The 16,500-nt window shown below is 40.2% G+C and overlaps 1 protein-coding gene across 4 annotated transcripts in view; it reads left to right on the top strand.

Annotated features, from left to right (window-relative positions):
- Window positions 1-16,500, top strand: part of col14a1a (collagen, type XIV, alpha 1a) — a 173,862-nt gene that overhangs the window by 58,432 nt on the left and 98,930 nt on the right. For all 4 annotated transcript variants that reach the window (XM_034696948.1, XM_034696946.1, XM_034696947.1 and 1 more), the window contains 13 exons: window positions 213-377; window positions 566-730; window positions 1,960-2,111; window positions 3,061-3,190; window positions 3,610-3,755; window positions 3,845-3,974; window positions 4,136-4,275; window positions 4,798-4,924; window positions 7,402-7,541; window positions 11,169-11,301; window positions 11,750-11,785; window positions 13,055-13,197; window positions 15,148-15,280. In XM_034696948.1, coding sequence (XP_034552839.1) covers window positions 213-377; window positions 566-730; window positions 1,960-2,111; window positions 3,061-3,190; window positions 3,610-3,755; window positions 3,845-3,974; window positions 4,136-4,275; window positions 4,798-4,924; window positions 7,402-7,541; window positions 11,169-11,301; window positions 11,750-11,785; window positions 13,055-13,197; window positions 15,148-15,280 — 1,740 coding nt within the window. The remainder of the gene's footprint in view (window positions 1-212; window positions 378-565; window positions 731-1,959; window positions 2,112-3,060; window positions 3,191-3,609; window positions 3,756-3,844; window positions 3,975-4,135; window positions 4,276-4,797; window positions 4,925-7,401; window positions 7,542-11,168; window positions 11,302-11,749; window positions 11,786-13,054; window positions 13,198-15,147; window positions 15,281-16,500) is intronic.

Below are 16,500 nucleotides of genomic sequence, written 5' to 3'. Positions count from 1 at the left end.
GTGTCTTTCTGTAAAATCCTTGTTCTGTCACCACATACCACGTTTCAATCTTCCCCTGTTCTTCTGCCTCTGTTCTCTCTTGGACATATTTTCCTCTTGGACTCTTTTCATGTTTCATTCTTTCGTTCTTTCATCCTCCCTGTCTTTTTGTATTTTTTACTTCCCCATCCTCTCCTTTTCTCCTTCCTTTATGGTTCTCCTTGCCTCTTCAGGCCTTGCGTTGACTTATATCTTGGAGAATTGCTTCAAGCCCGAATCTGGCTCCCGAGTTGGACTACCTAAGATTGGGATCCTTATCACCGATGGGAAGTCCCAGGATGATGTCATTCCCCCTGCAGAGAGCTTGAGAAATTCTGGAGTTGAGCTGTTTGCTATTGGTAAGAACACCAAAACAGACACGTGTAGAAAAGACAAAATCCTAGGAAGGGTCCCATCTGTTCCTTTACAAATTAAAATCCATTGTGTTGATTTCATATTTCCCGATGAACATCTTTTGAAAAGTTGTCTTTACTTTAAACACTGCTAACATGCTGGTGGGGATATTTCTTTGCCTTCGCCTTGTCAGGTGTGAAGAATGCTGATGAGAATGAGTTGCGCTCCATTGCCTCTGAGCCACACAGCACTCATGTCTACAATGTGGCCGACTTCAACATCATGAGCTCCATAGTGGAGGGACTGACCAAAACAGTGTGTGAGCAAGTGGTGCAGCAAGACATCGACATCAAGCAGAGTAAGAAGAGCGAGCAACAGGGAGAAAGAGTGGAAGAAGTGCAGGCTCTGTGGCAGCTGTCATGCATACTTAATATCTCAGTTAAGAATTTTTATACACTGACACGAACTGCTGTCGAAGCTACACTCTTAGATATCAACTATCCAAACAAAGGCAAAAATTGAGTCAATAAAGTGTGGTTACTTCAGCTCTTTCCGATGTGTGTTTCAAATGGCTGACTGATACAAAATCTGTTTAAAATACAGTGCAAACAACTGTGAATCAAAATCTTTATCTTGAGATGAAGCTTGTGTAGCCAGAGATGTGTAGCAAGAGATGTCCATTTTTCTGCCGTCTTATAGCAGCCAAATAGAAATGATAGAATTACAAAATGGTGATTCTTTTTGGACACATCGTCTTTTCCTTTTAGAAGTTTCCACAAGGAGGAAGATGTCTTTAAAGAGACACCATAAATCCAGCTAATGTGTTTTGATTTTATTTCAACACTATCTCCTCCACTCTGATTCTCATTGCATGTCGGGTTTACTACTTAAAGTTCTGCACTGGGATTAATTCTCTGTTATCAGATACGGTCTCTCTTTTTTTTTTTTTATACTTTTTTTTTTTGAACAGGCATAGTTAGACAGCACAGCTCAGTGAAACAGAAACAATAGGTCATCTATACATCTTATTTATAATAGTGGAAATACAGTCAGTTCATACAGTAATGGCTTATTAATCCCTCAATGCTACATACACAGTCCATTTTTCCCAGTAATGCAAAAAATTTTCTGCTCTAAGGTTTAGTGAGTAGGTCATTCTTTCCATATGTTCAATACTAGACACGATTTCTATCCATTCAGTCTCTGTTGGAGGATTGGGTTGCAGCCACTTTCGTGTCACGGCCTTTTTGCTGGCTGCTAATAAAATCTTTATCAAGTATTTATCCTTAACTGAGAGGTGGGCTGCGATGTTACCTAGATAAATTGATGAGAATGAGCAGTCAATCCCTGCTCCAAAAATGTTTTGTAATGCCTTAATTACTCCCCCCCAATATGACTTGATTTTTGGGCAATTCCAAAATATGTGAAAGTGGTCTGCCAGCTGTTCTCCACACTTCCTCCAACACAGACCGTTTCCAGCCTCAGCTGTTTGTATACATTTTTTTTTGGGGTTACAAAATACCTTAATACATTACGCCCAGATACGGTCTCTTATCCTTTCCTCTTTCTCTAATAATACTTTTTCAGAATATATACCAGAGACGATGGGGCCCCCACTTGAACTGGTGACATCAGAGGTGACAGCCAGAAGCTTCCGGGTTTCATGGAGCCACGCCCCTGGAACTGTAGAGAAATACAGAGTGGTTTATCACCCTGCTCTTGGAGGAGAACCACTGGAGGTACCGTGTGCTGTTTTTATATTTTGTGAAGAAAACAACATTCAATGTACTGAATAGTGTTTTTACCAAGTTAAAATGAAGAAAAGCTGAAAGAAAGCAACACCATGAACAAGTGCATCACTTTATGAAATTAAGAAAAATATACACCTAATTGTGCGCAGCTCAAAAAATAAAGTTTACTGTTATCTGAAAGGCAAAAGTATGACACAAAAGTTACTAAATAAGAGTCTCAGTAGAAGCAAAGAGAGGTGGGTTTAGTCCAGGCTACGCTGTTTCTCCATCATTTTTACTACACCAATGGGAGTTACTTTATTTGGGATTTTCAGGCAAGTATACGTTCAGTTTTTTTTCCTGTGAGATGCTTGTGGTGACATTCTTTCACTTCCCTGTGCTGCTCTCATCCCTCATTTCAGAACTCCCCAGAACATTCATGCAGGTAATGAGGGCCCGCTAGAAATGATACTCTGGCTGATCCGGGCACCTGCCTGATTTTTCCAGAACATTTGACCACAGAAACCTTTAAATCTTTTGTTCAGCTGGGTTTACAGAGACCAGATGGTCTGGAGCCGCATGTGAGGAGACCTTTCCAGCTGGCTCAGCCTAGACCTAATCTGTATCACAACTGTCATCCATTCAGATCAGGATGAAAAAATATTATTTTGCCTTGGACATTTGTGCTTTATCCCAATCAATAAATCGACTCTTTCCCCTCTTTCCCCATTCTCTTTTGGTCTCCCTCTCCTTCCCGGCCTTCCTCTCTCCTCCATTTTTCATTTTCATCTTCCCCATCCATTGCCCCACTTTCCATTTTCCTTGCCATTCTTCGTCCCCTACTCCCCCATTCCTCTTCTCCAATCCATTTCTGCGCCCCATTTCTCTTTTCTGTCCCTCCCATCCATCTTTCCCCACTCCCTCTCCCTCTTGCCTGACTTATGCTCCCACATCCCAGGCGGTAGTGGACGGTAGTGACACTTCCGTGGTGTTGCAGCACCTCAGCTCACTCACAGAGTACCAGCTGGCTGTGTTTGCTGTGTATGCAAATGAGGCAAGTGAAGCTCTGAGAGGATCAGAAACAACCAGTAAGTTTATTCTTACACACAAACACACATACCAATACCTCAGCTAACATCTGAGATCATAAGTCAAAAACAGTGTGTTAAGTTTGACAGCCAAAGTAGACAGACATAGTATAAACAATGCATCTACTTTACTGTAGGATAAAAGCATCCAGGATTATACTGACACTCAAATCAAGATGTGTTGTGATAATACAAATGATACAGCTCAAGTGCCTCTTAATTTCACAGAAACCCAAGAACTTAGTTTCTCCCCTCCTGATTGAACTGTCTGCTGTGTGTGTGTGTGTGTGTGTGTGTGTGTGTGTGTGTGTGTGTGTGTGTGTGTGTGTGTGTGTGTGTGTGTGTGTGTGTGTGTGTGTGTGTGTGTGTGTGTGTGTGTGTGTGTGTGTGTGTGTGTGTGTGTGTGTGTGTATTTGTAGTTGCTCTTCCCACAGTGACAGGCCTCCAGCTGTTAGATGTGACTCACAACACCATGAAAGCAAGATGGGACAGTGTTGATGGAGTCTCTGGCTACATGCTGCTGTATGCACCGCTTACAGATGGGGGAGACCTGGATGAGAAGGAGGTAATGAGAGAAAGAAATCCAGAGGCGGACAGCTAAAAACATGTTTTTTAAATGTTGCTTAGGTTTTTTTTTTGCATCATTGTTTGCAGGTCAAAGTATCAGATTTAGTGACTGAGTTGGAGCTGGATAGGTTGATCCCTCACACCGAATACACCGTCACAGTTTATGCCATGTATGGAGAGGAAGCTGGTGACCCCATTACAAACCAAGAAACTACATGTGAGTAATGCACAAGCACACATTCCTTCAAATGCTGAACTTGTAAAATATGCCCCTTCCTTTGAAAAAGTCCTCACTTACAAAAACTAAGGTGCTCACTAAGCTAAAAGTCAAGCAGAACTGAAACACACATTACACAGCTGTCTATCTCTGTCCCTCAGTACCACTGAGTCCACCCACAAACCTCCAGCTTTCTGACATCACTCACAACTCCGCCCACATCAGCTGGGACCCAGTGTCCACAGAGATCAGAGGTTACCGTATTGTGTGGATAAAGACAGATGGACTAGTCGAGAAGGAGGTAATGGTCACACGCATCACTCATTAAATTAAATTAGTTTTTTTCTGACTTGTTTTTTTCATCTCTATAAATAACATAAATTAACAGCATGTGTATCTGCAAGCGTCTGTGTCTGGATGTAATGAGATGAGACAGATGGAAGGGTAGAACAAAGAGGAGATCAATTGTTGGTTTTATGAAAAGGTCAAACTAGAATGAGTATTGAGCAGTGGTATAAATCATCTAGGAAGATAAACAGGTATTGCATTTACACAAAGTGAGGTGTGTGTGTGTATGAGTATGCATAATATGGTTTGTGTCATCTAATAGCAGCATCACATTTGTCTGAACTACTCATACAGTTCTTCTTTTGAGAGGCTCTGATAAAGGAGACACAAATGCATAAAACCAAAACCTCCCAAACATTCTCCTGGACTTCTCAAATCGTTGTGTCGTTTCTTTAGCTTGCTGTGATTGAGCTATCTCATTTTCTCACTGTAGGTTTTTGTACTGATATGTGGTGTGTCTGTGTTTGTTGTGTAGGTGGAGGTGCCTTCTGGGAACACTTTTGATCTGGATGGTTTAACGTCTCTGACGGAGTACTCAGTGGCGGTTTTTGCCTTGTATGATGAGGGCCAGTCAGAGCCACTCACAGATGGATTCACAACAAGTAAGACAATGTTTTGTTACTGCAGTGATACATTAGATGAAATTATAGGAAATAAGGGAGTTAGTGAGTCATTGCAAACCTTGAATTATAGATTATCTAATGTGAATGACAAATGTTGCTACTCAATGTCCCAGTCTCAATCTCAACTATTAGATCTGGGCTAGGGATGTAAATTTTAAGTATTCTCCTTGATTGATCTTTGGAAATGTTAACAATCAATTATCTATTAATCAATTGAAAAACATATTGCTTTTTTTTTAACAATACCAGATACATTGTTTTTCCCCTAAATTATATTTTCCACAACAACGAAATGCATATAACTGACGGTATTGAATACAAGTACAACATGTTAAACACGCTGAATATCAAAGATCAGGCTTGTAAAATATTCTCTGCGGACAAAGTCTCATTAATTGAAGGCTCAAACTACTAATTTTGCTTTTGCTGCACCAAGAGAATTGGTCAGAAAAGTACTTCAGACTCACTGCCTTATGTTTGTTGCCTACTCAATCTTTTTGAGAAAAATGAGCATGTGTAGGGTTTCAGCCGGGAGCGCAACCGGGTTATTATCAGTCCAACGGCAGAAAAGCGTTCTAGCAATTCCAACCAGTCTGTTGGCTTTGTATCAAAAGGTGGGGAAATTTCCTGTTTAAAGCTGTCAAACTTTGTGTTCGTGTCATTTTTGGCATTATTTGCGTATTGATCCTCTTTAAAAATCGCACGTGGAGACCTGGCACACAGCGCAGCCGCCAGCCGAGTGTCTCCGCTGTGTGCAACACCTTTAACAGCTGATTCACATTGAAACATGTTTTAAACTGAAAACACCTCCCTGATGGCTGAATGTTATATGAGACCACATGTGGTTTTTTCCACGTGATGAAAAAATTGAAAACAAAAATGTGTGTGTAGAGTAAGTTCTTAACAATCAATTAAAATCGGTTCTCCATCACATTAATTGTATACATCCCTACTCAGGGCACTTTTTAATTAATCAGGGATCGGCATCATGGCTGATCATCACGCCTCAATCATTCACGTCAGCTGTCAATGAGCAAAATTTGGGGCAGAACACAAATGTGCAAAAAACTTAAACCAAGCATACGGGACATCGATCTATAACTTTAGCTACTGCTTAAACTTACAGCATCCCACAGTAACTCTCCTGGGACATATGGTTCAAAAGGCGAAATCATCAACCATCAGTCTGTTGCATTAGCATAAGCGACCCTGTTAGCAGTGTGTAAATATTTTAAACTAGAAGGTGCAGATTAGTAGACACTCTGTGAAAAAAGCCAAAAAAAGCTGATCAGGACATCCCTTAATTCTTTCTACTGGTAATGACTGAGTGCTCTTGTTCATTGTTTTATTTAGTTCCTCTTCCAGAATTGTTCTTTTTTATATCCTTGCTGCTTGGACATTTTTGTCTCAATTTCTTGAAAACAGTTGTATCAATCCCCTCAGGAGGCACACTGTTTCTCTCAGTGCCAAACAGTGTTGGATTTTATTACCTCCACTGGTCCTTCTGTTCTGTTGGCAGTCTGCCCATCTCATTTACACCTCAGCATAATAGCAGAGTCACATTAAAAGGTCATTTCACTGTCCCTTACTATTCTGTCATGCTAACAGATATTGATTTGTTGAAATATCCCTTTAAGCAACAATCAGTTGGGCTCCAGTGCTGAGTCAGGTGAAAGAAATGTATTTCTGGCCAGCAACTTTTAAACTCACTCACTCTTAAAGGCCAAGTTGATTTTTTATTTGTCTTCTGGCAAACTTTGGTCAATGGAGCAGTTTCAAGAAAAGGGGGCACAGAAACAAACACAAGTGTGTCAGCACTTTTAAGTGTCTGAGAAGACGAGTGGAAAATGGCCGGGGATCTAAATGATTTAAGTTGTTGTACTGCATAACAGGGTTTTTTATAGTGTGAGATTATTGGTCAATAAACCGAAACAACAATAAATCATAGTTCAGTATTGTTCAATGAATTAATATCTACAGTAGTTTAGAGATTGTAACCTGTTACATATTGAAAGTTATTACCTTTTTCATACTCCTTGCTGCAGAGTAGCACACATCATATTTAACAGTCACAGGCTTTTTAACCACACTCAGCTTGATTTTTACTGACACTTCATTCACTCCAGAGTGGTTGCATTTTAGTTAGTTTTTGTAGAAAATAAGTACAGATGAGAATCAGAATCAATGTTTGTTTTAACTTTTAAAACGGTTAGCAAACGTGTTCAAACTGCAGCAGTGAATATTTCATGAAACAGGTCCATGAAAGATGCATGAATGCTGATGCAGTGCCAGCCAATCTCCCTTTGGTCAGCTCTCCTCTCTTAATATCACAAAACATATGAGAACTTCAGAATGTTAATTAATGGGGTCAAGTTTGTGAGGGATATTTAAAGTCAAAGTGAGATAACATGAGCAATTTAAATCAAATACAAATATTTTTTTTCCCTGCCTCTCAGCTCCTGTTCCTGGTCCTTTGAACCTGCGCTCCAGTGATATCAACACAGACAGCTTCCAGGTCAGCTGGGATCACTCAGCCAGTGACATCGTCCTCTACAGACTCTCCTGGGCACCGTTGACAGGCGGTGACACCAAAGAGGTCAGTAAATATGCAACGTGTAAACCTGTGTGCTTTAGACACACGTCTCTTGAAAATGTTTTTCTCTCAAAAATAGTCAAATCAGTCAGAGAGGTCAACCTCATAAATCACATTGGCACTTCTATGAGTTAGCCACAAATATGTGTCCTCTCTTCCTCTAGCTGAAAAATATTACACAGATTTATAATTTAGCATCAAAAGATAAAACCTGCATGGTGTCTGAATTTTTCATTTAGCCAGGGGTCCAGTTTTATCTCTGTTTCCAGAGAGAGAAGTGGCTGCACTCCATGCGGCCAGATAACAGGGATCCTGTACTCTATAGACTCTCACATAAGCTTAACTACACTACTGGTGGCTGGTAAAACCCCTGGCACAACGGTGTATAAATAAAGGCTGAATAAATCTAGAAATTAATGACTTGGATGTTTTATTACCATGATCTGGGGTTTAGAGACAGCTGGGCAGCAGTGATAGAGCCCATAGGTCTGTAAGAGAGAGAGAGTGTGTGTGTGTGTGTGTGTGTGTGTGTGTGTGTGTGTGTGTGTGTGTGTGTGTGTGTGTGTGTGTGTGTGTGTGTGTGTGTGTGTGTGTGTGTGTGTGTGTGTGTGTTGACTGAGAGTCATCAGAGCTGAAAATAACACCCAGGGGAGTTGGAGGTTGGCTGGTAATTCCACCAGTATAAAGAAAAGGATACATGCAGCCTGTCTCTGTCTTACCCACATACTCAACATATGTCCAGCGACACACGCACGCACACGCGCACACACCCACACCCACACTCTCATTATACATCCTCCACAGACTTCTATGTATTCTTATATGTAAGAGGAGATCAAACATAATGCAGCCACACAGGCACAGAAACACAACAGAGCCAAGGATTATAAAGATTCAAAATGTATGATAATCTATCAGAGTAAATATTGTCCTGAGTAATCCTGTTTGTGCATCCTGATTCTGTTCGGTTTCATTTGTTTTTCCTGATATTCAGCCACCTTTGTGAGTGCAGGTTTTTGCACTTTTTCTAAATGTCTGAGTCACTTCTCCCTCTAATCTGGCACCATACCATTGAGGGCAATGCTATAAAATAAGGAAATATCTATTACTAAATGAAGGGAAATCTAATCTGAAGAGAGTGAATCACTAAAGATGCACCTGCTCTCCTGTGAAAGCTCAAACAACCGCCCCCACTGGTGGAATTTACATGCAACTGTGCCCCAGAGGGCTCTGAAAAGAAGCAGATTCATGCACATAACACAGTTATTGAGTCATTCATATCAAATTCCAATTTCACTGATGCTCTCAATGGAAGCAAACTGGACTTTAGATGACCTCTTTGTATCTTTTTTGGTCGGGTTCAGTTTTACACTGTACAAATTAAAATGAACATTTGGAGCTCTGCAGCAGTTTGACAAAGACAAAAACATCACATTTCTGAACATCACATATCTCATAGAATGATCTTTCAGGAACTTACATGGCAGAGTACATATAAATGCTGGACACACCATGATCGTAATGATTTAGATCATTCATTATTCATTCAACACAGAGTCAAACCCAAATCCCAACACAGTTTGTTTTCAAACAGCAGCAGCTTTTTAAAATATGCGCCCCTGTTTCTTGCTGTTTTTATGACTGACATTACCAGCGCTGAGGTGATTTGTTATTTTATTTTTCTAGCAGCTCTGTCTCCTAAAACTCAGCGATGACCTTGATTTTGAGCATCTGCTGCTTCACTCAGAGTATAAATAACCCTGTCAGACTGTTGGTTAATGCCCAACATTTAATCACATCTTGAGGGTAACTTAGGAAATACTCTGTTTTTGCCTTGCATCTGAAGTAACAACAAATTGAAGAACAAAACAGAAGAAGCAGAAATCAAGTGTTTCACAATTTAGGATTCAAAAAAGGGAAGCACGTATAGAAGTTAGCCTGTGTACACTTGTTACAGAGGTGCTTTTTTTTTTTTCATGTAACAATTTATTAATTTCTGTATTACAGTGACATTATGAGGAAATGTCATTATGTTGCTTCACCACTTTAATATTGATATTTTGAATATAAAAAAACTACATCCTTGAGGAGTTAGATCATTTGAACAAAATCAAAAAAAATGTTTGAATATATTTTTATTGATTTTTCATGGATATACATTCATAATAATCTGAGATACAATGTTGAATATAGACACAAATATCCATAGTATAGTCAAAATTAGCCTAGAAAGGAACATGAAGGGTGCTGGTGGAACGTACCAAAACACCACTAAACCAACAAAAACCTCCCAAAAAACAAAAATAGTTAAATAGAGCAAGTAAATCATTAAATAATAATAGTAATATTTAATGAATGAGAAATTGAGGAGTGTGTTAAAATGTTAGAAAAAAGAAAAAAAGAAAAAACAACCACACACACACACACACACACACACACACACACACACACACACACACACACACACACACACACACACACACACACACACACACACACACACACACCAAATCTGCTGGATGTTAATCAGTCCAACTGCAGACCTTCAAGATCTCTGACAAAGTTCATGAAACCATCCCAAGTGCTATGAAAGTTCTGGAGGGCGCCATTTACACTGTATCGGATCTTTTCCAACTGAAGATTAGACATAATATTACGGATGGGATGCCTGGGATGGGATTAGGGATGGGTACCGAATTCGGTACTTTTATAGGTACCGACCGAATTCCGTCGGTACTATCGAGCACCGACTCACGTAAAATCAAACGGTACCATGTTTCGGTACCTAAACGCATCCCTGTGACTGTGAGGGAGTGGAAGAATAGGTAATTTTCCATACTTTCACCCTGTAATAAAGTCAGAGACTGATCGGGTGGATGTCTCTGCTCTCTGCTCTCTGCATCTGCGCGGGAGCACGCCAAACGGAGCCTGCAGCTGACGGGCGCACGCACTCACTGCGAGGCAGAACTGCAGGAGGATTAAGTTTATTTTCTACAGTCTATGGTTGAGACTGACCCTCTCACTCCGACTACCTGCCCTGTTTATAACCGTTCCTGTGTGCGTGAATGCCCAACAAGTAAGTTGTGTGTCCTGTTATTATAAAGAGACGGAGAACTGACTTTTTCCCGTCCGCAGGTATTCATATGCGTTACTTGATAAACTCCCGAAAGAGCAATTAGACGCCACGAGCACGTGTCAGCTAATATATCTAATCACCTATATAATCCTGTTTCTGTTCATTTCATGTTAAATGAAATAAATATGTTCAATTAAACAAATTTTAGATTTTTTTTTTAAATTAATATTTATTACTGCATAAAAACACAAAAGTACCGAAAATGGGTACCGTTGAGTACCAGTACCGATTCTCAGGTACCGGGTATCGGTACCGTATCGGTTCAAATGTGAAAGGTACCCATCCCTAGATGAGATGAGTGTGGGTGGGTGGAGCAGAGTTCTTCCAGTTCAGTCATAGCAACTGCCTTGCTAATAGGGAAGAGAATGCAATAGCTTTTTTCTGTTTGGAAGTTCTGGATATGTTTGTTAGGGGTACACCAAAGATATCAGTGAGGGGGCAAAACAAAATCAATTTTTAAAATCAAATGTAACATGTGAGCTTCTCTTGTGCAGGTGATCTTGACTGGAAGTGATAACAGATACATCCTGAGCGGTCTGAGCCCCTCCACAGAGTACGAGGCTTTGTTGACGGCTGTATTCAACGATGAATCGGAAAGTGACACCGTCTCTGTCATAGAGACCACGTGTAAGTCTCACTACAGTGTTTATGAGACTGTTATCATACTGACCCAGGCAACTGTTGTGTTTGCTTTATCTAATCAGTATTCATCTAAGAAAAGTCTGACACTAAAACTATTTCAGAGATGAGATATTTAATGTGTTAAGATCTCCTGATGTTGAGACTAGATGTGTCCTAACTAACCCTCTTCAGTGCCACTGTCCGCTGAGAACAGACTAATCATTCACAGCTTTTACTATCAAAACATCTGCATCTCTGAGACCGAGGAGAAGCTTTGCATGAGCTCCTCTGCATTGATTGGTTTGTTACAGCTTATCTCAGATGAAGAAAATCTATTTTTCAGTCAATGATTTGTTTTGTATTTCTGTCCTATTACCATAGATATCGATACTGAGACTTTCTACTTAGTTTAAAATAAAATCTAATTTGATGAAGACTCTCTGTATTTCCCCAGTGACCAAGACAACAACAGTTGCCACCACAACCACAGGTAAGAACCTGTTTGTGAAGTAACAGCTGAATAGCAGGCTTTGCTGTACTGCAAATAAATCTGAAGCTTGTTTGGCAAAAACAAACACTAATTGGAAGAGACTGAACAAGTCAAAGTCGGATTGGAGTTAAATATATATTTTATCCATTTTATAATATTTCTGTACGTCCATGGGGCACTGGGCTACAAAAATCTCCAGGTGTGAAGACGGGCCAAATATTAATTATGGCTCGATCAAAAGCTTCTGTTTAGAGTCCAGTATCATTGAAATTTGTGAAGCTCTGTGAGTTTGCACGGCATATTGATGTTTCCAGAGTGTAGCCACAGATCTAGTGAGTTCCCTGAGAAGAATTCTGTCTTTGTTCCTCATTTAGTTTCAAGAAGCAAAAGCAGAATTACTGAGAGCTTAGAAATTCACCACACTGTCTGACTAAGGCTGATGAATGCAAAACTGAAACACAGATTACATTCTCAAGCAGAGTGCACTTGGTGAAAAACTTCTGGAAGCATCTCTGTGTTTGCAAAGTTGGCGTTACCTAGAGACTCTGGTTCAAACTTGATTTTCTCAGAGTCGAGCAGGCTGTGTCATTGTGTGTTGTGTCGTGTTATTGTGAGAGAAGGGAGCCACAGCTCATCGAGTTAGATCAGTTTCTCTACTCATGGTTTTAAAAGCTTTAAGAGCAACATGTCTGCCTTGCTCAAGTCCCTGCACACTATTCTACAAACTTTAACTAACCCATCTGCTGCTCAGTTTAAAACTTTTAAGTGCTCTTTTGGAAACCACAAAGGTTGTTGAGTAAAAGACAGCGAGCTGCTTTTGCTTGTTAAAAATCAAAGCTTGTAGTTTAAGGCTGCATTATGTATGGAGCCCCTCACTTCGACTTTCATCAACTCTGGACTGCATGGACTCGGAAACATGTCTACTTTGTTTACTGCTAGTATCACAGCTGATGAAAAATAACATTTGCTTTGTTTCAAACCTCAAATAGTATTTCTACAAGTATAAAAAGCAAAAAAAGGAGGCCAGATTCTCTTGCAACTTTATTTTATCAGCCAGCACATCACAGCTGTTTGAGCATGTCAGCTCGTTGACAGGAGCTTCTATGAATATCTTTTAGCATTCTGCCTTTTTGAATGACACACTCTGATCCACAGTTTACCAAAGCACATCTAAAGAACGACAGAATGTAGCATAAGCCAAGATTTTGTCAAGTTTTGATACAAAAATCTACCACTGGAATAACTGTTGTCTGTGTTGTGGTGTGACAGTGGCACGTCAGGCTGTGAGAAACCTTCAGCTGAGTGATGAGACCACCCAGAGCTTGGAGGCATCGTGGGAGCACGAGGACCCTAATGCGAGGAGCTACAGGGTCTCGTACGTCGGCCTCACCAGTGATGAAAAGGAGACGTCTGTGAGTTTTGAGCTGTTACTATAAAGGCATGATTTATAAATAATCAATAACAGCTTCCTCTAAGGATTTTATATTTTTCTTTCATTTTTTGTATACTCCTATGACACTCTGGGGAAGTGAAGCTCTTAAAAATACTCAAGTAAACACACACAAACTTCTCCCTGTGTGAGTCGGGATCATTGATTTTATGGAATAGACAAAACTGCAGTTGTGTTTGTAGGAAGACCCTTGTTATTTCACACCTTCAGCCAGCAGGATGGCACTGCAGCGGTCAGTGTCGGGTCATCTGCTCCAATCAAAAAACTGATTACACTTTTAGTCCCGGTCCGCTCAACCTCTCCTTCATGATTCCTCTAGCCGTGGTAAGAGCCCTTGAGCTCAGTGCCATGTGCTGACCCTGATCGCTGGTGCACACACACACACACACACACACACACACACACACACACACACATACACACACATGCTTGGCCTCTCTCATCCTCTCCGTCTGTCCCCCGATCTCTTCTTTTTTCTACCTCCTCCCTCTAGTCATCCCTCTCGCCACCTTCCCTCTCCCCCTCTCTCCCTCCCTCCTGTTTTAATTTCCCAATGTGGTGTCAGAGCTGTAGAAGATGGAGAGGCCAGGCCAAGCCAGAAGACATTCCATTATCTTTTCAGCAGCCATTTACCTCACTGGGAGCAGAGACAGAGGGCAGCACAGAAAAAAGCAAAGGAAACAAAGAGATGAGGAAAAAGAAACAATAGCTAAACAAAATGGGAGAAATGCTTAAACTGCTGGCTGGTAGATAAGGGTTGTTCCAGGTCAGAAAGTTTGGATGTGTTATGATTTTGATGTGTATGAAAGATAGAGACAGAGGGCAGAACACACTTCAGGGATATTTCTGTGTGTTTCATAAGGTGGCTGAGTGTTTCTGTATTTAAAAATGGATGAATGTTTGTGTCCTGCTTTGATGCTGGAAGGTGTTTCAGCACCGCAGTCAGAGTGGACAGCTCCTCCTGTCTCATTGGCTGTGACAGATTTATGTTGCCCTTGCTTAACACACATACACACACTCACACTTGTACACACACATGCGGGCTGACATTTGGCCGGGGCCAGGTGCTTTTAGCACATAAAGAGCAGTTTATCTCTCTGCTGTGGTGTGTTTAAGTCTTGTTCTAGAAAGCAGACGCTCGGTTTAGAACAGATGGATGAACTTTGGAAGCCTTTCTTGTGTGCTTATCAAATCAAGTTTTACAAGAGAGGAAGTTCATTAAATAAGGCTAAGGAGCTTAGAAAGTCTACTTTTATTATAGAACGCTTGAGTTAATGAGAAGAAACTTACTCAAGTGTCACAGTGACTTGGTCAATAAAGGGAATTCTGCTAATAATTAAAACTAATACAGTTTCACTTTCATTTTTATCTGCTAGTAGATATTTTGTGTGAATGTAATGGTAAACTTGTGAGACAGCATTAAACCTTATACAAGAAAATAAAGTCATTTAAAACTTGAAGTGATATGTGGGAAAGAACAAACTTTTGCATTAATGAAAACATGGCAGTTAAAGGGTTTACTCAGCTTTTTTTCCGCCTCTTTGCTGCACTCAGCTGACTTTATTGACTAAATTGAAGTGAGCAGAATTCTTGAGCAGTTGTGGGTCAGATCCCTTTGGGTATTTTAAGTGTTGTGCAAACAGTTTCTGTTTCACCAAATTATGCCTGGCCTTAATCTTTGCCTCCAAATGTCACTTGAAGCCTGCAGAGGAGAGCAACAGATTCTGAATAACCCGATAAATGGTTTGAGTTTGCAGGGGGTGTGTATCTTTGGTTTGTATGCTCCTTCACTGTTATCCCATGTTCCCATTTCGCCCCCTGTGAACTGAACTCATCAAAGCGTTAATACTGCCTTTACTTTTCTCCAAATGTTCACGTTTGTGTATTTGTTTGTGGGTGTGTGTGTTTACAGGTGTTGATTCCTGGAGGTCTGAGAACAGCATCACTTCAGTCTCTGTTATCAGACACACAGTACAAAGTGACAGTCACAGCGGTGTATTCTGATGGACAAGATGGAGACAGTGTCTCTGCCCTGGGTGCAACATGTAAGTCTTACAAACCATAACTACCCCCCCATACACACACGCACGCACGCACGCACGCACGCACACACACACACACACACACACACACACACACACACACACACACGGTGAATTGTTAACCACCAGGGTCAACTCAATTTTCATTATACAAAGATTCAGCTCTCAGTTTGGGAAAACACATTTCACAAAACTCTGAGCTAATGGAAAATAATTTTCACTGCAGCAGGCACAATTTTTATTTGCATTGCATTAATTTTATGTTCATTTACATTCCTTGAGGGAAATGCAAATTAAAGCGCCGACAAATACTGATGCGCTATAATTGTCTTAATGTAGGCCGTCCATAATTACAACATCTTCTTTCATTAATGAGATGATTGAATTATTTCGCCTGGATCTAATAGATTTTCTCAGCCATTCACCTGATTACCTCATATGCTCGGCAGGGATTGTGTCCTTGTCGTACAGAGGATTGAAGTGTCAGATAGAATGTGTCATATCTTTAAATGAGGGGACTACAGTGCACCATATTGCTCTCCTCAGTTTAGAAAGCACTAAAGTGATAAATCAGGGCACAGTATACTTGATGTACAGTAAGACATCATTTTATCTTTTACACAGAGGTGTGTTGGAATTTATAACCTTGTTATAACTCAAAATCAGCTGATACTTGCACTGGTTAGAACATAATAAAATGCAATGCTACCATAAATTACGCTATAATTTATATCAAAGAAGGATATAATTAAACTGTAATTCAACAAACTCTGTACAGGGTGCCATGCTTAGTTTTTAATGATTTTGTATTGCAGTCAACAACAAGGAATAAAAACCACAAGTCATTTTTAGGATGTGTATCAGTTCTTAAATGTGTACATTATATAGAAACAAAACTTATGAAGAAACAAAAAACTAGAAATACATCTGTCATCAATAAGAAGGATGATCCTCCTTTGCTTTGTATTTATATTCAGCTCTCAGGTTTGAGGGTTTTCTGCTTTATCCTCTATTATATGTCAGAAAACTGAAAATCCGTCAGGTTTGAAAAATAATACAAAACAAAACAAAAGAAGGCAAGGTCATTTAAAACCATTACCCCGGAGTCTGAGGCTTTTTAAACTTCTCTCTGACATTTTATAAACTTAACTTCTATAGAGTTATCAATGAAAATAACCAGTAGTTTGATCATGGTTGTAAGTATATGTTTCAGATGTGCTTTT

This window comes from Notolabrus celidotus, chromosome 12 (assembly GCF_009762535.1).
Source record: "Notolabrus celidotus isolate fNotCel1 chromosome 12, fNotCel1.pri, whole genome shotgun sequence".
NCBI classification, from domain to species: Eukaryota; Metazoa; Chordata; class Actinopteri; order Labriformes; family Labridae; genus Notolabrus; species Notolabrus celidotus.
This window is presented reverse-complemented; position numbering and strand designations above follow the sequence as displayed.